Source organism: Battus philenor, unplaced genomic scaffold (assembly GCF_028537555.1).
Source record: "Battus philenor isolate CCGP_79_NKW_IND1 unplaced genomic scaffold, ilBatPhil1.0.hap1 SCAF_20, whole genome shotgun sequence".
NCBI classification, from domain to species: domain Eukaryota; kingdom Metazoa; phylum Arthropoda; class Insecta; order Lepidoptera; family Papilionidae; genus Battus; species Battus philenor.
The window spans coordinates 3,031,735-3,058,564 of NW_027181683.1; the positions used below are offsets into that span (position 1 = coordinate 3,031,735).

Consider the following 26,830-nt stretch of genomic DNA (forward strand, 5'->3'; position numbering starts at 1 on the left):
TATAATTATGTATAGATGCAATATATTTAACTCTCTATCTGTCGTGAATGAGGCTACGTAGTACCTAATAATGCCCTAATAGCCATGTGCCTTTGACTCGACAGATGCAGTTCTTTGACTCTTATAACTGACAACACTCTCTTTGATACCATAGCTGTGGCTTTTTGATTCTAGAATCATTATCATGTCAATACGCGCACTGTAAAGCATACGCCTCTCAAAGATCACCATAATCACCGGTCTACCGCTGCCCTTACCCAGAAACTTCTCACGACCTTGGAGCATAACCCTTGGTCCACCTAGGGGGCCTACCCGCTCGTAATCGTCACTCGATAACCTTTCGGCCACGAATGCCGTTGGTTGAAGGAGCCATGTGATCCTCACATTGCCACTTCAGATGTCGAGCTACGTAGATGTTCTTGGTTCTTCTGCGGAACTACTTATTTCTAACTCGACCTCGCAGCGAAGCTTAACGTATAGCCTATTCCGTAATAAAATAAATGAACGTCGAATATGTAACGAGTATAACTTTGAGACATTGAACAAAAATGTTTTCTGTTATAAATAGCGTATTTTAGCACAGTTCATAATTAAACTTAGCAGTATCATTATACGAAAATTTGCGATTAATTTTTTTTAGTAAGTCGATTTAATAATGTGATCGTTAAAATGTAAAGATAAGAAATAATATTTCCAATTTACTTCTTAATTATTTCGACAGTTTATATAAATTTTTATAAATTCTATATTTATATAAAACCACAAAAAGTGTCTTGGCAACATATCGAACCAATTTATCATCTTATAATTACGCATATAAATTACAATATAAATTCGCAAAGTACATTATATTGGTAGTAATTGCAAGCGCTGATGATAGATATATGACACATATATTTAAACCTGACGGTCAGTAATTAACATTATTATAACAAAGAAGGTTGCTTATCCACTTAACCTTTGGTGGGGTCAAAACGTTGGTTTGGCATGAATAAAAATAATATTCTTACGGATTAACAAGCAGTTGTAGCATAGCGGTAGAGCACTGAGACTTGCGATAGCGGGTTCGATCCCTGTGACATAATTTCATATAATTCACACTTTGTGCATTAACTGCCCTGCTCATTCATATCTCTCATCTCCATCCAAAGGTTGTTTGGTAGAGACAGCCTCGAGCGATAAGACCTCCTTTTGTACCCGATACATTCTTTCTTTTTTAGTTATTACCTGTGGTGTACAAAAAAGTATATTAAAATATATAATTATATAGGATTGCCACTGCTTACAAACAAGTCTCCTGGGGATGCGCAGCAACTTCGTCAACGTACCAGAATACCATCCTGGGATCACCAACCCGCCTGGCAATCGTGGCGATTATGATAATATTATATACCATAGATAGGGCTGAAAAAGTGGCGCAGGGTTCTTTTATATCTTATTTTATACGTACTTTTGTAAAAAAAAATAGGCAAATAAATTAGATGGCATCAACAATTAAAACAACTTATCCCTTTTTTTGTCATTGCCTTCCCTTTTCTGATGTACTTACCATAGTTTTATTGCTCCTTCTACGAATCTTCTCATTTATGATTCGATCTCGCAGCGAAACTCCGAGCATAGCCGTCTCCATTACTCCCTGGGTTACCTAGAGCATTCTGATAAAGCCAGTTGTAAGTGACCACCTCTCTGATCCGTATGTCATCACCGACAACACTCATTGGTCAAAGACCTTCGCCTTCAGACATTGCGGTATTTTGAACTAGAAGAGGTTTTGAACAAATTAATACTTCGTAATTTAAAAAAAAAGTATGAACTCTCTGTACTTTAATTAGTCTATCATCGAAAAACGTTTTAAGTACCACGTGTACAGATGTAAGCTCTGGACTATCTTTAATATCCAAATTTTATATTCAATAAAATTGAAAAACAAACAAGTGGTAAAATAACAATGTCCTAGTTCGCGTGGAGCTTACAGCGCACCTGTTTTTAGGTCGCCACGTACAAATGCAAGTGTCCCGGCCGGTTGTTCACCTGACCCGTTCCCCGGGATATCTGAGACGCTACGCCCGTCTGGACACTATTATTAGCTATATCGTTTCATCTTTGATGGCTGGATAAAGCGTAAAGATCTAGTACATCCAACTATATTTTTAACCAACAAATGTATTTCAATGTAATACAAGCTTGTCTAATTACAAGCTAAATTATTTAGATATAAACTCAAGATAGAACTTCCGATAAATGTAAAAATAATGTAAGAACTTTGAGCCCGGTGTGCGTATTTTTAAACTGCGTTTTATCTTGCGTATTATACAGAGACAGTCGACAATAGAATCTGTGGACACACAGATAATAAATAAAATTAATCTTGAAATAGAATCACAATAAAATTAATCTAAAATGTTTTGATAATATTTTTATGTAAGTCGTTAAATTATCATAAATTAGAGAGTTTGACAAATAAAAGTGTTCATTTAATGTTTTATCTTAGAAGCCCTTAAATCTATCTTAATTAAAAAAAAAACTATATACAACAAAAATGAATTTGGCATCTTTGCAACGCACTATCGGCGAACTTCACTTTGATTCTATCTACACGTGTGACAGAAATAAAAATAATTTATATATAAAAGTTAAGCTATTTGTTTAGGTATGATAGATATTTGGCAGTCAAATATGTTATGGGACATACATAATTAATTTGTAAATACTCTTTAAATGTACAACTGCGGCTATGTAGTTCCATATAAAATATAATAATAATTTAAGCGTTATCTTGCATGAACATAATTTAAAGTCAAATAAAAAATCTAATCGGGACGTCGTTGGATGCGGGTATCTCACGACCCTTCATCGAGGGGCTCTTTGTGGTAATGCAATGCCATCCAGTGGGCGTCTAGCGGCTGATATGATAATGACGGTGTAGAAATTAAGTAACAAATAAAAATTAAGTTTTAAAACCATGCAAATCCAATGCTCTCATTGAATTTTTTTGGTAAAATGTATATCGTTGGTTTTTTTTTATTACAATGTATATAGTTCAGTACACACACACACACGCAAAATATATATTACCTGTGGAGAAACCAAATTTTAAAGTTTATACCCATGTCTTAAACAAAATAAAATATTTGTCATAATAAAGGCTATCATTGTGGAGTTTATATGTAAAGTTTAATTCCCTTTTAATATTGATAACATTTTTTTTTCAATAATTAGTAATATTTTTTAATTTGCTTTACTTTCAAAAAAAAATTTTTTATTCTTTCTTCTGAAAATAACGTTTTTGTAAATCATATTCTTCAATCGATTTGAATATTTACCTTGTTTGTTAAACAACTTGTTATATTTAAAAGTTTAAATTTTTTATTGAGCATTTTGGTTTCTTTTAACTATTTATCGTCACTAACGGAAAAAAATTTCAAATAGGCACTATTAAGATGAATTTTAATTAATGTAAGGGACGATGCCTGAGAACCAATTTTATTTTTTAGACTAAATGATGAGCACGACATCTATCGACATGCTAGCATCACTATGTAACTGCCACCTGTCGACTGGTTCTGTATCTAAAAACTAAAGAAAATTCCCTATTTAAAAATATTACATTTCATCAGGATAATTTATATATTTCAGCCAGCATATTCATATAATGCCACGTAAAAAAAATTAATACCTATTAGTGATAATATATTACTACACATGACGGCATTTTTAAAATTAATCAAATATTATGAATATTACATTTTAATATAAAATATTCATACTAGTTGTTACAAAATTAAAATAAGGTTTTGTTATTAAATTTTGCATGTTATTATTTAAATTTAATTTTAAAATAAATATCAGTTTCTTCACAATGTATACATATTCAGATAAATACGTTAAAATCGAAAATATTTTTGTGTTAAAAAAACACACAACGATGCTATTAGATCATCGTAAAATTTATTTTTAAAAAAAGAATGCGCCAAAAACTATGCCAGTCATTACGCTCATGTTCAGTCGTACCGAATTATGTTTAGTTTTTAAATCATTCTTTCTTTGTCATTTGTATTCTAGGCTTGGTTATTTGGTCATTGACCTGTGTTTGACTGTAAAATTTATTTTGTTATGAAATCAATCTGTGTATTTTTATGATAATATAAAGTAGTGTTTAAAAATAATTTTATTGTAATAAGATCATGACACTCGCAAATAAGAATGCCAATCGCATCGAGTGTTAGCTAAGGTTTCCTCTGGAAGGTATTTGTGCCTAGTACTTCAAGTACCAACCTAAGCAAACTAAGGAGATTGGTTACCTCTTAATCCAAAGAATATTAAACGAAGCGGCCTGTGTTAAACTGCCGAGGGAGCTTATTGTTTGAAAGCTTCAAAGGCTTAAGCTAAGTACACCAATGTATCTGTTATTTCAACTATAATACATGAGATAGTTTTTTTTTTATTTATCTACAGTTTAAATGAATCCCTATTCCCATAGGTCACGTCCTAAGTTGAAACGTTTTTACCGATAAATTATGTAATACTTTGATTCTTCAACGTACGGAACTTTTATGAAAAAAAAAAATAGAACTGCGCATATAAATCAGTGGTGTACCAAGAACTTTTGCCGCCCGAGGCGATCTCCAGTTTGCCGCCCTTTCTCTTATAAGTCAATCAAATAGTGGTTTTTTATAAATTAATACACATAAATAAATTATTAAGTTATTTAATCAATATTAATTAATACACAGAGTAAATTTTTTTAGACATATGTGTATGCACTCGTAAACATATTTATATAATATCTACTCTTCTTTCTAGCTTTCATACTAGAAAAATCGTGTATAATGCTCTCAAAATTAAAATTATTTGTAATTTCTTGTTCTATTGGCAATATTGCAAGAGTTTTTGGTCTTAATTGACTCATTGTAGATCGAAGATAATTTTTTATCAACTTCAATTTTGAGAAGCTTCTTTCGCAACTACCGACACTGATTGAAATTGTTAAAAAAATTCTTAACAAAATTACAATGTTAGGAACAGATATTTAATTTATTATTCAAGAAAGGAAATAAATATGAAATGAATATGTTGCTTTTCACAACTATAAGTAAATTTAAAAAATGCCGCCCCAAGGTAAGTGCCGCCCGGTGCGGACCGCACCCACCGCCCCCCCCCTAGGTACGCCACTGATATAAATACATAGTAACCATAAAGTTCCAAAAATAATGTGACTCTTGACACTGCGCATTTGATAACTCACTATGAACTAGACTTTGACAGTTAACCTTAAACTTTTGTTTTCGAGGGCATTTGACAATTACCTTAGGAGCTTTGCGGTATTGATACCAACTTGACCAAGTTGACAAGTCATCTTAAACGACCCATGGATTTATGGCTACCTTGATGTGTGAAACACGTGTGGCGACATTGATTGACGCTATTATCGCAAAATTGGTAGACGCGGCATGGGTAGACTCCCCATTAGGTGGTCACCGGGTGCGGGCAACGACCAGTTATTGTGATGATCTTTGCAGGGAAACTATGTTTTTCAGTAAGTGTCTATCGGTTGATATGATGATGATTATCGCAAAAGAGAAAAAATCGTCTGACTTGACTCTTTCTGGCTGATTCAACATACGTAACGGTCAGCCATTATCTAAACAAAGAATTATAAAGCCGGGGTTCGATTCCAGTCCGGTCGAGCCGCTGGGCAACAGCCTCTTCAATTAAGTTCAACCTTGCTCTCGGAATAGCGACCGTTCGGAAATGCAGCTCTAACCGCACGTTAAGTAGGTCGAGCATTTAAATATTCTTAGATATACTTTCTAGACTTTTTCCTTGACTAATGAAAACATTTGGTCTAGATTCCTAAATTTACTTCAAGGACACTGTAACGGTTGAGAGAAATGACAAACTGTTAAATTTATTATACACGACGACAGCCGCCCATTGCAAGGTATAGACCTCCTTTAAAGATCGTCAATATGAGCGGTCTTGTGCTCCCTTCATCCAGCGACATGTCGTGACCTTAACTAGGTCAGAAAAAAAACAATATTTAGCCATTTCCATACATGCAGTAACATAACTCCTGAAGATGCCCCGTGGAGGGGTGAAACACGTGTTGAGTGATTTGGCGGTGGCAGTTGTGTGATTCGCATTGTTTGCCGCATACGAATTTTTCAGCGGGCTGGCGGGCATTGCACTTTGTTACACGACTGCTACTGCATGTGCAGAAGTGGCTAAATATTGGTCCTTTCCTTACTTAGGATGGACTTCCGCAAGGTAACGCCTGATTCCATTAAATACTTAACTAGGTCGTGGGTCCTCCTAGTGGGAGTGCCTCCCTCGCCGCGTCTATTGGCTGGTGGTTGCCACTCGAGAGCCTTTCGGCCCAATGGTCACACATCTATCATGCAATAAATAATACCTTTCTGAAATAAAGTCAGTTCTTCCTTCCATTTATACTCTTTTGGCAGAGTAGTCTTTATTATAAGACTTAAGGCTACACATAGTCTCCAACCATCTCTCCCTCGTCGACGCACAAATTCTAAAGGGATTCCGAGCCTTGGAATTGTTTCATTCTCTTCCCCTTTGAACAAAGCTTCCAAAGCGTTTTTTTTATGGCCCCCGCTATTGGGGGCCTCTCGTACCCCTAATTTGTTGGTATCAGGGTCTTTGTTTACAAATAAGTTTTTCAAAATTTTATCTTTATTCTTAACTATCTTTCATACTTCTTTTATTTGTTTCGTTGTCACTGTACGGTGTAACGTGGCCAAAATATTTAAAAAATAAGAACTGCACAATTTTTTATCATCATCATCATGTAAGACATAGGCCTTCTTTAAACTGAATAATTGTTCTACGGAAAGTCAAAGATAAGGAGTAAAATTGAAAAAAATAAATATTGTATTGAAATCTACCATTGGCGAACAATTGAAAAGGACATTTTAATATAAATCATCAGCCATAGGATGTTTCCGGCTGGACATAGATCTCCGCATATATTTCCGATAAGACCGGAAAGAAGCAGCCTTCGACGCTGATAAGGAAGTCTGTACACCTCCACTTGGTGGAAGTCCTCCACTGCGCTTGCAGGTCCGTGGTCTCAGAACGTTCAGGCCACAGGGATGATCTATTCTGCGTTATGACATACGATACTTCCTTTTAGCACGCTCGTTCTGCGAATCGTTGGTAATCATTCTGCGAACATACAACACAAAGCTATTGTTGAAATTAAAAAAAAAATGAATTTTGCCTAATGATGCATTCGATGTTAATATTTTTATACTAGTAGTAGTTTTCATTTGTATCTAATTAGGTTACTAGTGAATCATTAAAGTTACATTAAGGTGGGTTATAAAAAAGCAATGGATTAAACGTTTCTCATTTGTTTTGTTTTGTACAGCACAATGCTTCGAATAAAAAACTGCGTTTTTATTTGCTTACTGTCTACCGATTTATTGTTTATTTTAAAAGTTATTATTACGGACTTTTAAATCGTTTGTTTTATCGATTAATACTGTACATATCTGCAGTATGTTCCAATCGTCTAATTTGTCTATTTTAAAACGATAGGACAATAGCAAAAGTCTGCAGTAAGCGATAGTATGGTTTAGAATTCCTCATTTGAAATGGCAGTAGACAAGGCATATCGCTCATGCAACTGATTGCTCATGAAGCCGTTGCAGCCGAAAGGTTCTTGACCGTCAACCAAAAGCCGGTAGACACGTCGTGGGTACGCCCCTCACCAGGTAGACCGACGACATAGTTAAGATGAAGAACAGAAGTCACTGCTTACGGGCAACGCGAGACTGGACATCTTGGCGACCTTTGGAAAAGGCCCATTGCACTTCAAAACGCTTTTGTCGCTATATTACCATAACGTTTATTAAACCATTGATTTATGAATAAGGTGTACCATACATTTATTGACATCAAATAATCTATATATTTATTTCTTTAAAACTTTAAAATATTTAACATTAATTCTGTCATCAATATCGACAATTCTCTTTCCGTTTCGACCACAAAAGCAGTATGGTTAATAGAAGAACGTATCGAAATTTCAAAAAGATTCAGATGGTTCTAAATTTAAAATACCGTAAATTTGAAATAACACCGTTGACTCCGCTAGTGACGTCCGGTGCAATAGGAGATCTATTAGTGATGCGCGTGGGCCGACCCGACAGTAGTTATCCGAGGTGCAAAACACTGAAATATAACCCAAGCGTGTGTCCCAGATATCTTTAACCTGTCCCACATTCAAACTGCGACGTTTAACTCGATCTTGACATGTTTTTCTTTTGTTTTATTGTTATTTTATTTTCGTCTCGAATCGTTTATTACCGTAATTAAGAGGTATTTTATTAAGAGAGGCAATTTCGCATATACCAGTTAGTAAAATGAATCACCGGTTTTTAACTCGATGTTTAATTATACACGGTAATTGGTTATGGCTGTAAAATCTTTTATGAGACGAATATATAGCTCATTTGCTTTAAGTTCACGGACCCTTCCGCTCCGTGAACTTTCTGAGATGAAGCTGTAAAAGCCTTTGGGCTAACAGCAAGTACTGTAACAGAGAATAAGTAAGTAAGTAAGTAGCACGTTTGCTATTAATTAATGTACGATATACTCTGTCCAAAAATAACGTATTGTATATATATAAAAAAGCATTTAAAAATTAAAATAAAAAATTCCTTCACATCTGTCAAACTTGCAGGTCGTATTATGCTGGACTGGTCGGTCTGTGATGTCCACTCCAGAACTATAAAACCCCAGCAGCCTGTTATTTTGCTCACTATGTGACCTGCTCACTATCACTTCAATTTACCAATTCAATTGTATTATTACATTTTTTTTCATTATAGTGCGGAGGTCAATAACTTCTGACTAGACAAATCAATCTGATATCTATATTAATAATTGTGTATAGCTATATTTATAATATACTAATAATTGACGTGGATATTCTGAACACTTTATACTTCGTAATCCTGAGACGCGATGGCCAGTCTAATAAACCCAGTAATTTCATTAGTTACGGACTTAAATAAGCTTTAGAAAACAATTCAAATACTACCAAAACTATTTTAATGATCAATATATTTTACAATTTATTGTCCATAAGCACGCTTATAATGAGAATACCTATGCAGTTGATTCTAGCAAAAAAAAAAGTTAAGTTGTTATTGCATATTCTCCTCTACTTCGTATGACACTCTCTCAACTTTAACCTCGCTTTACACAGTGATTACAGTCCTGAAATAATAATACTCGATCTTATCAGGAAAATATAAAAATGTAAGAAAGACGAAAAAATTAACATATCATAACATTTATCTTCTTTCAACAGCTACATATATTTTCTGGTGTATTGTAGTTTGAAAAAAAAAAACATCATCATCATCATAGGCGCCCACTGCTAGGCATAGGCCGAGTCAAAGATCACCGCAATGGCCGGCCTTGCGCTGCCCGCATCCAAGGACTTCCCGTGACTTGACTATGACATAGGACAAGTTAATAGGGGGGGGGGGGCTTCCCACTGGTGGTCGACACTCGAGAACCTTTCGACCTCAACGGCCGTCACGTACACGAGCCTTGTGCCCCGCCTATTATAACTTCAGACAAGCAAGTCTTCGAGTGCAAACGGTGACTTTGGTTCTTCCACGGTTCTTATAATTTCAGATCTAGCAAAGAAGCTCCGTACGTAGCTCTCTCCATTGCTCATTCAGACCTTGCAGTATTTCAATAAATATTAAATTTATTAAACATTATTAATTTAAATATTTCCTTGTTTCAGGTGCTAGGAAACATATACGCTACGAATGACGAAATAATTATAAACGAATGCTTTGTATGATAACTATTTCTGTAGTTATCAAAATATATAACCGGTCTCTAGTTTAGTTGAGTTAATATACACAATTCCATTTACATAGAATTTAAAACAAAGAGAACATTGTTTTATAAACAATGTCGTTGCGAAATGTGCAGCAAAGATACATTTTGTTCAACTCTTTTTGAGTAGTCACTCCCCGTTACATTTGTGAGTTGAATTAGCTTAAATGAAAATTGTGGATAAATCGAATTCGACGTTATTCATCCCGGTTGACGAGGAATCGGGGAAGATGTCTCTTCTAGCTCCGAGGAGAGTCCAGCTCGACTGGGCGCACAGCATACCATGGTAAGAAAGTATAAAGTATTGACTTTTATGACTTCCTAATCTGTTGTATCTTCTTCTTTTTAGCCCATAAACGTCTACTGCAAGGCATAGATCTCCCTCAAAGATCGCTACAATGACCGGTCTTGCGCTGCCTTCATTCATAAACTTTTCACGACCTTAACTAGTGGGGGCCTACCGGCACCACGTCTCTCGGCTCGTGTTTGCTTCTAGAAAATCTGAAAGATATCCGTTACATAAAATCACTTAGTTAACTTGCAATCTTGTCCGTTATCACATGAAATTATTTTAAAATATTTAAGCGTTTATTTTTTTAAAGAAAAATATCTTGTCATGCTATTTCAGACATTTATACCACAAAAATAATGAAGATCATCGCTCGAACACTTCTATCGCCCAGTCAAGAGATATTTTAGCATTTTTACGGTCTGTTATTCTTAGTTAACATTTCTGTTTTTTTTATTCTGTACAAAAACTGAAATCTTTACTAATGTTGGAATATAATTTTTGGAATAGAACGACTGAAATTGTCATGTTAAATACTATGTACTTCCCTTTCCTTGACGGAAATCCGTCTGTTTAAAGTCAAAGGCTTTAAAGCAAGACAAAGCTTTTAAAGCAAGTCCGTTATCTAGGTATCGACTGAAAAAAGACAAGCTCCGTCCATACCCGTTACAAAATAGACAAGGTGCAATGACTCTATTAGATAAACTGACATTATAAAAATGTACTGAATGCATATATTAGAGCAAGTCTGAACCTGCTCTTACATATGAGCAGGAGTAAGAGCAGGTTCAGACCTGCGCTAACATATGCAAACAAGTGCTTCGCTCATGCAAATCCGCGTATCATCGACAGTCTTCAAGTCTTACAAAAAATGTTCATGCGCAGCGCCTCAGTCACATCGTGGTACGTACGTAATGAAGATCTGCCCGTATCCACTGCTTCAGCTCTGCTGCATAGCACACGAATACGACGCTTGAAGGTGCCGTCACCGACAAAACAATCATATCCGGAAAATTCAGATGCCGTGCCGTCATGAGACTGAGACATATGCTCGAGTCTCTGGTAGAGGTGTTGACCTTAAGACAGTCATCATTCAAAACATTTTACAGCTGTTCAAAATTCAGCTTGGCCTCGCCGGAATCGAGGTCGGTTCGTCTATCACAGGGGTCGCAAACTCCAAATATTCTAGATAGAAGCGTTGCTGGAGTTTCTTCCGTCACTTCTCTCAGCACTAATGCTTCTGAGTTTCCGAGGTTCAGCCCTCTCGGGTGCCCTTGAGCCGGAATACTAAACGGATATTACCGACGAGTGACTGCCCAAATCAATGTGAGTGTCCGCCTAAGCGATCTAAACGCTCTGTGGTTTCCTAATCCGGTGCAATTGAACTGAAAAGAGGTTGTAGGCTAAGCGCCCTGTTCGCTTTGCCGCCTTGCAAGTCTGCAAATGCCATTTGGACAGGTAAAAAAAGAGATTTTTTTATTGCAAGTGCTTTCAGTATAATACTGATTTAAAAAAATTTAAATTTTTGACATTTGCGTCCCTGCTGAACTAAGGGCTAATGTTGCCGGAAAATACTAAGTTTTATTATTATAATTGATCTCATAACTTATATTTTAATTTGAATTAAGTATCACTAATTAAAAAACTTTATATTTTTAAGTAACTTTATACATAATTAGCGCAAATAAGTAACTTCAGTAATCAAGTCAAAAGATGTTTATATGTTTTTGTAATATCCATTTGAACCCTATTATTATCGTAAAGGTCAACGGCCGCACCGTTCGGTTTACAGCTAACTTCATACTACGATATGAAAACCCTAACCCGTCAGCTGAGCGGGCGTGGCTTACTTCACTGCGGTGAAAAGAACCTGTCATGGCTCCGCGATCGATGTAGACCCGTGTCGAAATCGAGAGAAAATACGAAAAATGCTGCCGCGCAATGCGATGAAAGACGTCGGACGCGTCTCGGTTGCTTTTTTAACTGCTTAACAATTAAATAATACAAAACGTCTCGCCTGTTCAGTGTATTTTCAGTGAATTTTTAGCGCATCTAAATATATTCTATGTCGGATTGAGCGACGGATCCAGTTTTATAGGTAAGTTTTGTGTATTTACAATTGGTATTAAGAATATATTTGCTGTATACATAACTGCACTGAAATTTTTAATTATTGTACATTATATTTTATTTAGAAAATTCGCTTGAATTGTTAAAAAATCGATTATATGTGGGTGGGATGCCCGGGTATGGACGTCTCGCTTTAATATTACCCGACTGCGTGAGGAAGTGACGTAATACCGCAGCATTACATAGTGGCGTAGTGCAGAACAATCGGTCGGTTTACTATATCCATCCTTTTCTAGCGGTAATGTCTGACTATTTCATATATTTTTTACGTTAGATATTAATATTTTCCTAAATAAAAATGTATAAAGTAACTAACTATTTGTTGACTACAAGATTTTCCTCTTCATTAGCTATTTTATTCTTTTAATTACATTGTGTGTGAAAGTGAAAAATCAATAGAATCTCGTCGAGATTCTAATGTCAACTAAGTCATCACTTGGCATTAAGTTTAAAAATTTTCTAATAATCTTTGTTAAATAGAAGATTTATGGTAGGTGGGGAGTTTTAAAATGTAATACATCATGGAAATAATGTGTTAATTACGACTAATCGGAGTACTGTGTGAAATATTCAAAAGCCTTTTTAATTTGAAAGGAGAATTAATTTCGCCTTCAACTATTTTATTATTATATTTGCTACTAATTCATTATATATCTACAATTTACGGTTATTACTGTTATTTTTATAATAGTCGTGATTTTAAAACTTAGTGTAAAGTATTTACAAAATATTTAAAAATTATATATTGTTGAAAATATTGTACATTTATTACTTATATTGTTTAAGCTAATATCAGTTTGTAATTAAACATTAATATAACTATATCCTAACATTTTAAGGAGTGGCCTTAATGAATACTGCAAGGAGTGGCTTTTCATGAGCATAAAGATGCTATTTTAAAATAATTTAATACTTCAGCTTGGCACATAATAACGACAAGCATTAATCAAAAATATTTATCAATTTAAATTTGCAGAGCAGCGAGTTGATATGTAACAAATTTTTAATTTATTGTTAAAATTGATATTTTTATACTGGCTTGATGTCAATAATAACTATTCATATTGCCTTCTTATTTACCCTTTAGCAGTTCATTTGTGTTTTACCTTATAATATTTTTATTAGAAAAAAAAAGCTGCAAATTACCAGTAAACTTTTGTGATTAATATAGCATCAACTTTCACATTGAAATGTTATATTAAATTTTTGTTATTCAACATTGTTCTGTGGTTTACTTATAAACATATCTAAAAGACAAATTTACATATCTATTAAATTTTTTTCAAGGGTTAATAGTATTTCTGTGTTTTTTTTTTATTTAATATGCACATAGAATAAAGAACTCTTTTCTATTTAGTTTTTAATATTTTAGTGTATATGCATAAATATTTATAATTTAATAATGTTTATGAATAGAATAATATAATATAGTTGATGGAGGTAATACAAGAGTCTGTTGTGTCCATTTAAACATCTCCAATCAGTTGAATCGTTTGTTGAGTCATTTTGCTCTAGTTTTTATATTGCATTAAATATGTTAGGGTGTGAACACCCATTATTTGATACAAAAATTTAGATGTCACATGTTATTTAAATGAATAAAACTTTCTGTTTAAATGTTTTTAAATATTTATTACAACTAGCTAAAGGTTGTCTACACTTACTAAGGAATCTATAACATAAGTAGGCAATATTCATTTTTATTAATGCAACAATGTTTTATAGGCCAGTTCCTTACCCACAAAAAAGGTAAAGAATTACAATAACAAAAAAGAATTTTGACATATTCATTATATGAACTCAATAAAAAATGTGGATAAAAAAATATTTTTAATTTTTTGCATCAATTACTGAATTAAATTAAAATATTTAGGTATATGTCATTTAATTTTTTTAAACTGGTAATCTTTAAGGGCTTTACTGCCCTATGATGTATGTTAAAACAGTAGACAAGTCATTAGTCCAGGAAATAATATGATAACAATTTTGTTGTCAACCTACGCATATGTAATTGCTGTAATTATAAGGGCACCCTTGTATATCAATATATGATTTACAAGTTATATTATATTATTTATTAATGGTCAAGAACTCATCTTATTTATTGGATGGATGGTCACCCATTTTGATTTTTTTTGGGCCTGGGCCGGTTGAAACGAAGAGCAACTTACCAGGTGATTGGTTTTAGATGTAAAAGCTTTAAAAGCGTTAAATGTTCAGTTCATTTTCTGTTAATTATACTCTATGCAAAAATCTATAGTTTCAGAAATAATAGACAATTATTAAAAAAATATTGTTATTTTACTATATGTCTGTGCAGATCTTGTATTGCCCTAAGTTATTGATCTGTTTTGTTTTTCAATAGAATATATAAATTTATATTACATTTGTCAAAGTGATCACTTTATATAGGTGTTTAAAAATTGGTGTAAAAGCTTGTAAATGTTTTTGCTGACAAATGAGCTATGTACAACATTCTACAGGAAGGAAAGGGGTGATGATTTTATACCTATAACTAATCACCCTCTATAGGTATATTATGGCTGTTCTACCTAGAAGTTGTTATTGTAAGTCAGTTTAATGAACCTATGTCAGATGCTTAGCTGCTAGTCTTTGGCACAGAAAATGGCATATCTGCAGACATCTTTCTTTTCAATAGCCGTTGCTGCAGAAGAGAGGCAATAGGTGCAGCTTCGATAAGGCTGTTGGTAAATGATTAGTTTCACATCCGTGATTTAGATCACGGTTAGGATCCACCGAAGACGGCTAAGAAGGGCTTGTACTATCAGTACTCTTTCTAATGGTCTTCATGCCGTACATGCGGAAGATTTAGCGGGGTACGTTCCTAGTGAGAACTGACCTGTACTAAACTCCAGGAAGACTAGATATTGTAAAGGCGTGTTGAAAAAAAATGTATTTTAATTTATTTAAAAACAGGTTAAGATTTAAGTCAGGAAATAGTTTAATAAAAGACTAGAATAACTAATTAAACGCTGTGACACGCAAAATCGTGAGTTAAAAAAATCGGATGATTAAACGTAAATGTAACACAAAGGCACGGACACTAATATCTGTGGAATATAGATACTATTAAAAAAAACAACGGTTGGATGGTCTTATTAAGACGTTCCTCGCCGTTAGACCACCACAGCTGGACATATGTCCACTCTATAAATTTATACTAAAACTGGCGCGTTTTCTAAAATCGTCTGTCCACATTGTAAATGGACGTCTTACTCTACGCTTGCCGGTTCGTGGTCAGGTCACTTTTTGATTAATTTACTTATATTTTGATTATTTATTGATGCATATATTAAGGAATAAACAAACAGTTATATATATATATATATATATATATATATATATATATATATATATATATATATATATATATATAAAAATTAACTCTATATAAATATAAATATTTATATAGAGTTAATTTATTATCTAGGAAATATATGAACCATTATCGGTTACAAGTTGGAAGCCATAACAATCAAGTTTCTGTCTATATTATTCCATAGACGTAGCAAATGTGTCTCCGTCTGTAAAATATTTATTATAAGTAGAACATTACACCATATACAGAAATCAACAAGAAAACTCTTAAGTCTAAGTAACATTGAGCACTTCGCTGCGAGCCCGCGAAGTTAAATAACATTCCGTATCCTTTCTTTGAAAGCGAAACTTTGATCGCAACAGTGAAACCATAAAAACGCTAACAAACAACAACTCTCGTAAATTTTTCGTCCACGTAATACTCAACTTTAAAACTAATTACTTTTGTCCATTTATTATGTAAACAACTTAATTGGCGATCGCAAAAACCGGACGACGTTATTAACTTTGAAAAGTTAAATTTAACTTAGAAATAGCTTTCGCTACAGCTATAGTTAAGTATATCGAAGGTCATTACCTAAACAATAGGGTTGGCAGCGAACAAGAAAAAGTTACTTAAGCTCGGGCAAGTTATGAGGATGATGTAAGAGACCGCTTACACTTATGACACTTAACTACATTCAAGCTGTAAAATGTAAGTCATACCGTGTATTGATTTGAAATGGTTGTTATCTAGTGAATTTCCATTTGTCTAGCGAAGCTAATAATACAATTTTGGAACCCTACAGATTTTAAATATGCATTTATAACAGTGGCACCTCTTTCATTATCTACTACGTCTGACATCTGTATAACAATTCTGACATTGGGTCTAATGATCCTTAGTTCCTTTCTAGACCTTTAATCCCAAAGTTATAGGGGGACCGGAAAGTAATGTCGCTTTCTTAAATTAAACTCATACGACTACTTCATTAACAAGTTTTTAATTCTAATCAACAATATATTCACCTTCGTTATCAACAACCTTTTGCCGTCTAGTATACGGCTTACAAATACGTAATGAGCTACCAAATGACGATCAAATATCGACATGCGCAGAGACGACATTACTTTCTGGCCCCCTTAAGCGCGTACGTATTTTTTTATTATATCGCCATCTAAATTTCCACTGCCTAATGGCAGTTTTTTTTTCTAAGGTACAATTTTTCACATAGTTGTCTACTACATCATCTTATAATTGATTACTTATTATAACAATTATTCCGTTTATACGCGCCTTTTTATTACAATTTTTATATAATTTTGTTTGTGTTTTTTTGACAATTTTCTTATTATTTCTATTTTCCCTTTTATTTTACTATTTTGTTTATTTATTTTATTTCTACATTAGTTGGCCGGTCTTTACCGTCATGTAGGCGTCATAGCACGTTTACGTCACACAGTACGACGATGTGTGATGAAAAAAAAATAAAGTTGCAGAAGGCTTGGAAGATTTAGAGTAGCTCTTTCTTCTTGTCAACAACCTCCCTCTGTGCGAACAGATCCAAAATATCTGAATGATAAGCTGTATCTCTGTATTACGTAAGGTATTAAATTTCAAAACACGGGTCGTATAGCTTACCATCAATTGACTTCCTGTTAGTGTTGCATAAATAATAAAACATGCGTATATATTACTTGACAAAAAGTAAATTGTTGTTCATAGACACTCCTATCATTTACAATATGGACGGACTAAGTAGATGTACAGGTTGATTGGTTATTTATTTATTGTTTTATTCCAAAGTCCTTTCCAGCTGACAGGCTTACATATAAAAATTATAATCAGTAACAGATATATGAAAAATTACGAGAGTAGAGATAAACGAAGAAGGAAAAACTAAACAAAGTATTTTGTATTATATTGACAATGTGTACAGTGTATGTTTGGTGTGTGTGATGTGTTTTATAGATCTTTTGCTGTTAATTAATGTATGGTACACACTATTCAAAAATCAGTGGGTTCAGAAATAATATATACGTAATGATAATAAAGTAAGACGGATCACCGAGGTAATCTTTGGAGTAGGAATACGCCTTGCAGTGGGTGTTTATAGATTGGAAAAAAGAAGAAAAATAGTAGGAAAAATCGTTAAAAAATTCGGATTCCTTCATATTAAAAAGACGCAATATAATTCCAATAGAAAAAATACATATTTTAGAGTGATCACTTTGTACAAGAATTGAGATTAGAATATAAAGAATATAATTGAAGATAGGTGTTAAATCTTTAAAGCCTTTACACCTATAAGCAATCACCCTGTATAGACATGCCTCGAATATTTGTATCCGGTATGTTATGTTTCTATTCTGCGAAATATTCGATTGCTTTGTCGAATAATTACCGAATGCCCAAATAGTATTTTTAAAGTTTTTTTGTTTTAATATCCTTTATTTTGAGAACTACAGAGAGATTTTTTAAATGAAACAAAATTATTTTTTACGAATTAAAAAAAAATTAATAAACAACATGATCTATGTTCTAATTAAATAATGTTGCTAATGAACGTGTAAACTTGATAACTTTGATCGTCTTTTCAGCCGAAAGACATCCTGTTTTGGACATAGGCCTCCTTTATTGATTTCCAATAGGACCGGTTGAAAGTGGACTGCCTCTCTCTCGGCGACCTTAACAAAGTGGGCGTGTGGGCGGACGTCTGACGCTGCTTGCCTATCTGGGGTCTCCACTCCAGCAGTGTACTGTAATAGAAACTACTTGGCGCTCTGATACTCTTGAATGCTGAACATGCCTTGAGTAACAATTAAAGCCGAGGACGCATCTCATGAGTCTCTAAGTAAAATAAAGACTCGAATTGAAGATTCTAAGGAAACCATGTCAGCTCTAATATGGTCGTATATATAAGGGAACGAAATCAGCCGACAAATCACAGCTGATTGGCAAGTTGATGTGGCAATATGCAGGCCACACTACCAAAACTGATGTCTGCTGGGACCAAAGGCTGTAAAGTGAGGACCTCAGATCAACAAGTGCAGCGTCGGACAAATAACCTTTTTAAAGAGAAAACTTGAAATACTGGATACAGGCCGTTTTCAGCCGCTCGTATTAGAAAATTATGGGAGAGGCTTGTGTCCGGCGGCAGACGTCTTGCGGCAGGAACGATGATAAGCGAAGCCTTAAATGCCAAAGGATAGATCATTTGCCGATGATAAAACAAAACATAATGTTATCTATATTTCAAAAATATACTACGTTTTAGTCGCTAAATGGCACGATGCGAATGGTAAACAATACACTTTACAAATTCATTTTAGATTTATATTTTTAACTAACTGATTAACTGACAATTCGGAAATTACAGCCGCTGACGAACGGTTAAGTTTGCTAACTTGAAAACCATCCAACCATTAACAAATGCCGGCATATAATTGATTGTACGTTAATAAAATAAAGTACTTCCGTTTACGGAGCCCGCATCGTGCACGTGCTCTTTGTGATCAAAAGAATGAAGAATATCTGCTATGTGTAGTTTTTTGTTTATTGTTAAACAAGTTTAACATGTTGCATATAGATAAAAGATACAAAGCAACTTTGTTTATCTTGGTATGCCGGTGTTGAGAATATATGGATTGTTCTTACATAGTACCAATAATAGTTTCTGGTTGGTTACATTATTCAATTATTCATTTAATACATTTTTTATACATTTTAACGGCGAATTTAAAGTTGAAGGAATTCTCGACCAGTTGACAGTTAGGCGGTGCTGGGATAAAGTAGTAAAGATAGGTGAAACAAGTTAATATCATAAAGGAAAAAAATTAAAGGGAAAACAAATTGAGAGGAAAAATAATCACATGAAAACACCATACATGAATATATCACAAAATATATATACATATATATATATATATTGTGATATATTCATGTATGCTATTCATATAAATACAATAAATAATAAAATTTGGCTATCGTGATGATTCTGTCAACTTGTCAAGAAACAGCTTTCGAATCTTTGCCTTGAATGCACATCGATTCCTGATCATCCTGTTATAAAAGGGGAGTGCAGAGAAGAATACATTGTATTGCGAAAGAGTGAGTAAAGTCGGTACTATGGGGTGAACATCTACGAGTAAATAGACGATTGCTCAAGGAGCGAAGTGTTTTTCCGTGTGTACTGACTACGAACTTCAATTGATATATATTTTAAATATTTATTGTAAGAGTTTAACGCCAAAAATGTGTATATTTTAATTTTTTAGTAAAAGTAATTCAATACAAAAAAGTATAAAGTACAACGAGGAACTTACGTCAACAGCATTATCTACCTGTTAACCTTTTAGGCGATGCACAGATAAATAAAAGAGGGCAGGTGAAATAAATGTATATAATAAAGTCGCCGTGTAGGTCGGTATTATATATAGCATTTAATGAATTTTTAGTAGTAGTTTTGATGATATCTGTCCATGTTGTTAGAGAACATCCACGAGATCTCTTGCCTTCCACTTTGCCTTACATACTCAAACGTTCCATTGAGTACTCACGGGTGACATGTATGAACTTGAGGATTCATATTTTCACAATCGACGATACTTTTTTATAGTTTTTCAAGGATAGAAATATAATTACTAAGTGTCAAATAATAGATAATTTATACTTTTTTAAATAGTTTCCTTGGCAATCAAACCATTGTGAAAAGCATCGGAGGTCAATTCGTCTTTGTTGGACCTTTTCCATGTCGTTTTTTAACGCTGGTTGCGTCGGCTACTTGAAATTAGTATTTCATAAGGTATTTCTTCCATTTTCGGGAATAAAGGAATTCGCACGATGAAAGTTTCAGTCTATAAGGAGGATAACCTATCAATTCCATTCCTCGCTACAGTGACTCAGCTGTTTCAATGTTAAACGGCAAAAATATTTGTTTTAGATGATATGGATTGTTATAATGTTGACCTTTGTAATTTGACTTTCAGTTTCAAGGTCGGACGTTCGTTTTTTCTAGACAGTAAATACCTAAGCGTTTCCCTGGTGGGCTATACGGTCACTCCATCAGTATTATGATATTGACCGGGAAACATTTTAACTTTTAATACATTTATACCTATTTCCCTTTGTCATGCCAGAACGTGAGAGTGACTATCGATTTCAGTAATATTTATTATGTATATATTTTATTTTATATATATATTTTCTAGAAAATTCTTAGTGAAAAAAAATATTTGCGCAGAAATTCATTTTAGATAATATGATGACAATAGAAACTGCGCAGTTGACAGCTATGAGCGCGCGTATGACCGTTCACGAGCTGTATATTTATTTTATTTTTTTAACGATGCACCTGTAGTACTTCGTCGTCGTCGTCGTTTCAAGCCATAGACACCCATTGCAATACATAGGCCTTCCCCAAAAATATTTATGGGTTATAATCGCTACTTTTGGCAGCTTGAAGACACTGCTGATCCTCTGGAAACTTGTTTGTGAACAGTGGCAATCCTATGAAATTAATGTGTAAAGTGTGATTTAATCCTAATTAAGTTCCCAGGATACAATCTCATATAATTCCGAGAATCGAACCCAATCGAATACGATAGCAAGTCTCAGTTCTCTATCACTGAGCTTCCGCCGCTTAGAACATACAAATGATACCCTGCAGTATTTATAATAATGAAATTTATTTATTAATAACATTTATTACACATTCAATCGAAGTAATTATAACCATCTTTTGGCTTCTAAAAGGGTAAAGTCTATCGGTACAGCTAGCAAAATTGGATAAATAATTGCGATAGCTACAAATTATATTTCAGTTTACGAATGTATAAAGTCCGATCGAGGAGACTTGATTTCAATTGTTCATATTTCACATTTATTATTTATGATACCGTCTGGCGCGTTGTTTACACGATGTCCCGACTTTGTCCCTCGTCGCCGTGACGTAGAGTGCTTGTGATTTGATTACTTTTATGAAAATAGCTCGGCGACAATTTCGCTCGCAAATAAATTACAAGAGCGGCTCAACGGCGGACATTTTTAACGTCCCTACGTTGTGCTCGTGTACAGTTTTGTTTATTTTTATGCAAAAGACATGGAACCCGTCTTGGCTGTATTTTTATGGCAACCGCGTGCGCTAACCCATTGCATCAATTATTCAAGTTTTCAACGACAACTTTAAATTAAATGTACAAAAATATTGCTTATTTTAAAAAGTGCAAAATTATTAATATGCGGGATTAAATATTAACATGTTTTAAAATAAAGAGGTGTATCGTTTGCGCAAGCGATGGCTGTTGGGGTCAAAAAGTTCTCGAGTAGGGACCACGAGGCGTTAGACGCGGGTTACCAAGAGAGCAAATGAAAATTAGAAATGAGGAATTCTGCAGAAAAACTAACGCCATCGAATTAGCTAGAAAAGTTGCTCGTTGGAAGTAACTGTATGCGGAGTAAACTGCTTGTATAATCTATGGTCGTTGGGGCCGAAAAGTTCTCAAGAGGCGACCAAGAGCTGGTAGACGTGACGTAGTTAAGCCCGCTAGGTAGACTGACGACATAGTTAAAGTCACAGGAAGTCGCTGGTTGCGGGCAGCGAAAGACCGGTAACTGTTGCGATCTTTCAGGAAGACCTACGTCTTACAGTGAGCGTCTATCGGCTCTCGTGAATGAATTAAAGTAAGGAGGTAGACAGAATTAAACCGCGTCGTGCTTAAGTAAACATTTGAAGGGAGGTAGCATTTTTATCATCTAAATTGACCGAGCGAACAAACAGAAGGCTTCTCGAATCAAAACGGATTCTAGAACTTTCCAAAAAATACCCAAACTGGAAAAGGCCGGACGAGATCTCTTCATACCTATGTTCTTTCATTCGCGTAATTTGAACAAAGTATTCTAAAATTTAAGAGTGAACGAATGGCGGGCAAGACGTTGATTAATTTGCAGCTACTGAACAATGGAGATAATAGGTTGGTGTTGAGTTCTATATCCATAATAATCTTCTCCAGCGCCACGTTTCCAAGACATCGATCTATTTCCTTCACCGTCCATTTTTCTGCGCTGTAAACTACCGCATCAGCTGGGCTAAATAGCTTTTTCTACAATTTACCGACAGTTATACAGGTTGATTTATTATAGGTGTAAATGCTTTAAACCTCATTTGCTGTTAATTTATTGTACTGTCCTTATTTAAAAACGTAATGTTAATATTTACAATGTAAAAACGTTTTTAAAATTCATATAACTCAATATTAAAGTTATATGAATTAAAGTTATTAATTGTATAGTGTTTGCTCTTGCCGACATTGTACTGCCGTGATTATTAGCCAGTCGCAGTCCGATAGTAAAAAAAATATTGTGAAGTCATCACTTTATACAAGGTGATGAGAAATATGTACATTAAGACCTTTAAAGTATTTTCACCAATCACCCTATATAGTACACCGACAGTTATGTTTAACTTCAAAAACATTTTGACTTTCCTTACCCTTGTAGTAGCAAGATTAAACAACGCATTAATTTTTATAGGCGGTTTACGCCGCTCTGATAGCGTACCGATGTGCATAAATATGATTTTATTGCCGGCGTGTACTGAAATTAATGTGGTACGTACCAACAACCGGAACGTTCTCGGCAAATGGGTACGTAGATCTTATAAAGAAAGAAGAATTTTATTGTTGGCTTAGTTTAAAATTATAGCGGTGTGTGAACACTTAGGCAACGACATGCAGGTACAAGCATGAAAAAGGTACTCACTAAGACAACTGCCAAATATCGCACAGCCAGAATTTTTCTACCTGTAGCTACAAACGTGCTCATAGTGAATAATACAAGAAAAATTTTATCCTTTGTATAAAGAAAACTCAAAAAAAAGAGCAAGAAATGCGGCTCGCCGAAGGGCAGGCACGGCGTACGCGGCGGTGGCGCCGTGAAGATAGCAACAAGCTCCCACAGTCACTCATACAACAATCATAACCGTGTAAATTCAGCGCATCAACCTTTTTTCACGGAAAAAAACGTGTGTGGACAACACGTCACACATACTCTCTGTGATCTGTGTCACAGCGAAAGACACTATGGTGTTGAATAGCGAAATAATTAATATGCAGTCAGTGGCCAATTACGACGGGCCACATAAGAAGTCTCAGGGTCGCTCAGAGAGCAATGGAAAGGGCTATGCTCGGAGTTTCGCTGCGAGATCGATTTAGAAATGAGGAGATCCGCAAAATAACCGAGATCACCGACGTAGCTCAAAGAATTACTTGTCTGACGTGGCAGTGAACGGGATACATCGCTCGTGCAACCGTTGGCCATTGGAGCCGAAAGGTTTTCAAATGTCTACCATGGTCCGGTAGACGTGGCGTGGGTAGATCCCCCACTAGGTAGACCAACGACATGATTAAAGGTCGCGGGGGGGGGGGGGGATCGCTGGATGTAGGCAGCGCAAGACCGGCATCGTGGCGATCTTTGTGGGAGAGGCCTGTGTTTTCCAATGGGCGTCCATCGGCTGAAAAGATGAAAAGTTTAGTAGGATTCCTAGCACATGTGTTTCACATGAAATTTGTGTCCCGACATCGGCAACGTTATAAAGCTAACAACTATAATCTAAAGTGACCTGACAATTAATATGTTCTCTTCTCGGTAAATGATATCATGTTTATCGCACCTCGCCTTTGTACTTATATGTTTCATTAATTCGTCGTGTGCCGCAACATCGCGTCTGTCAGAGTCAAGAACAAATTTTTAAAATGTTAAATGAAATATTATTGTTTATGACCCTGTGGTCTGTAGTACGTCCAGAGCAAGCAATTTCTAACTGTATTTTTTAAAATGATTCGTTATAATGAATGTAGGCTATTTCATTTTGGTCAGATCTGACCCGTACGCCCACAGGTACGTCCATAGGCATTCGACATGTTAACTCTGTAATTACATTTTATACTACGCCATATATTCGTAAAACAACAATTCTCATATACAGGTTAAAACCCCACCCGTGATGTTTATACAAAATACGTATGTAATTTTCCAACGATGATCTACAAAGATAGCGTTGTTAACCCTTAAATGCATAATGATGTAAAACTGCAACATACCACTTAAACGTAAAATAAATACTACACTTAAGAATAAATGCATGTCTGCAACATAAGTTTTTTTTTAAAAGTATATATATAATATGATATACATTTTTTTCTATTTTTTCCTGCATTTCAGTGTACTTATCTGCAAGATATATTTTTTTAAAAGTTTAAAAAGTCGTGCATTTAAGGGTTAAAAGTGTTAGTGCCGGAGTCGAACTTATCTCATTATCATCATTTCAGCCGTAAGATGTCCGTCAATTGACGAATATCAGCGTTCTCCAACAACCTCGCAAAGTTCTTTTGTGCACCTTATGTGAACGTCCTACGCTGTATTTGCCTGTCTGTCTATACTCCAGAACCTCAAAAGCACTAGCGGCCATCTGTTTCCCACGCTAAGTGGTCTGGCTATTGCTACTTCAACTTTCCTATCGACTGGGCAAGTTGATAAAATTCCTAACGGTAATATCTATGCGAAAAACACGTTTACTTCTATTCGTTCGATATTACCTGGACAGCTTGCCTCTGACCTATTTCCTTTCTTTGATGTTTTTCAAAAACTCGTCGTTGCGATCATTGTCTGCTAAGCTACGTTTCTTTTTCTGTTTTTACTTCAATTCCCTATTAAGCGTTTCTCTAGGCTTTATAATATTAACAATTCTTTTGTGTGCGTTTGTATACGATTTTTCTATGAACTTCCAAGTAATGTCTTTAAATTATCTTGTTATAATCTTAAGAAGTTCGTTAAAAACTACTTTAAGTGTGAAGGATGAAGTGACAATAGAGCATAAGAACGAATTACCACAAGAAAACCAATCCGAATTTGTTATAGGTTCTTTTAAGATGAGGACGCGCATGAAATTAGTATAGCATTAAGTTGAAAGATGCCTTATAGAGGAGTTGGATCTGATTCTAGTTTCAACGAATATGGAATCATTCATGGAATAGTTCTCATGACTTACACAAGTCACTTTAAATGACACTATGTAGATAATAATATGAAGAAATAAATAAGTAAATCATTTCTCATAATATTCAATTTGGTGTTTATTACGATGTTTTTTTTTTTTTTTTATTAATTCTAATTTGTATCGCTGGTGTTTTTTTTTCTTTACAGTATTTATCTTTCGCTTTAACTAAACGCAGACAGTTGGGAGAGGGTTGCCGCTATTTGATACGGATCTTTCTTCTCCCAGCTGCGAGGCACGACAGCGTTTTATATTATTATTATAATTTTTTTTTTTTACACAATTTTCACTTATGGGTAAATACAGCTAAAATTTATACATATTAACAATACAATTTGGAATACACAATTATATATTAGTTGCTACATTATTTTATTTAAGTCGCTGCCCAAGCGCTACAGACCGTTAAATGTATTACGATGTTATAACAAGAATAATCCATATAAAAATACTGGTGTGATTAATAACGTTTTCTTTTTAAGCTCTTTCGTCGTTTTAGCCCGTAGACGCTCACTGCAAAACATAAGCCATTCCCAAAGATATCTACGGGGGGATATACCATATTCCCTTCGCTTGGCAGGTAAGTTGGAGATCGCAGTGTGGCGTTATGATACACAGAGAACGCCGCTGATCATCCTCTGGAAACTTATTTGTAAACAGTGGCAATCCTATATAATTAATTCACATAGTGTGAATTATTTAAAATTGTATCTCAGGAATTGAACCCGCGACCCACGATCGCATATCTCAGTCTAGTTCTACCGCTGATCTACCACTGCTTTAAAGCCCGTTGAAATTATAAATTCTAGTGCTGATCTTATGAAATTTATATAACGCATCAGTAAGAACGTAATAAAAAATCGAAGTTTTTAAAATGATAAATTAGGTGTCTGTTGTCTTTCAAGACCAGCGTAAGAACTCCGCCTAGTTGAAGAGATAACCTTCTTAAGGTGTTTGAAAGATGTTAGATACTGGTCGATTCCAACCTACCCTATTGCAAATGTATTGGGGACGCCTTTGTCTATGATATATTACGATCATGACTCTATCAAAAATAGCTTAGCTTCAAAAGCAATAATCTAACGAATGAAAAAGCTTAATAATTTCGCATACTAAATTTATTTGTGTTACATGAGATTTAGCAATTACGAAATAC

The 26,830-nt window shown here is 34.6% G+C and overlaps 1 protein-coding gene across 1 annotated transcript in view; it reads left to right on the forward strand.

The window, feature by feature from the left end:
• Nucleotides 1-9,946: 9,946 nt before the first annotated feature.
• The window catches only part of Asator (tau-tubulin kinase asator), a 68,103-nt gene continuing 51,219 nt past the window's right edge, over nucleotides 9,947-26,830 (forward strand). The window contains exon 1 of the mRNA XM_068765794.1: nucleotides 9,947-10,171. Within this exon, the coding sequence (XP_068621895.1) occupies nucleotides 10,053-10,171 (119 nt within the window). The 5' untranslated portion in view covers nucleotides 9,947-10,052. The remainder of the gene's footprint in view (nucleotides 10,172-26,830) is intronic.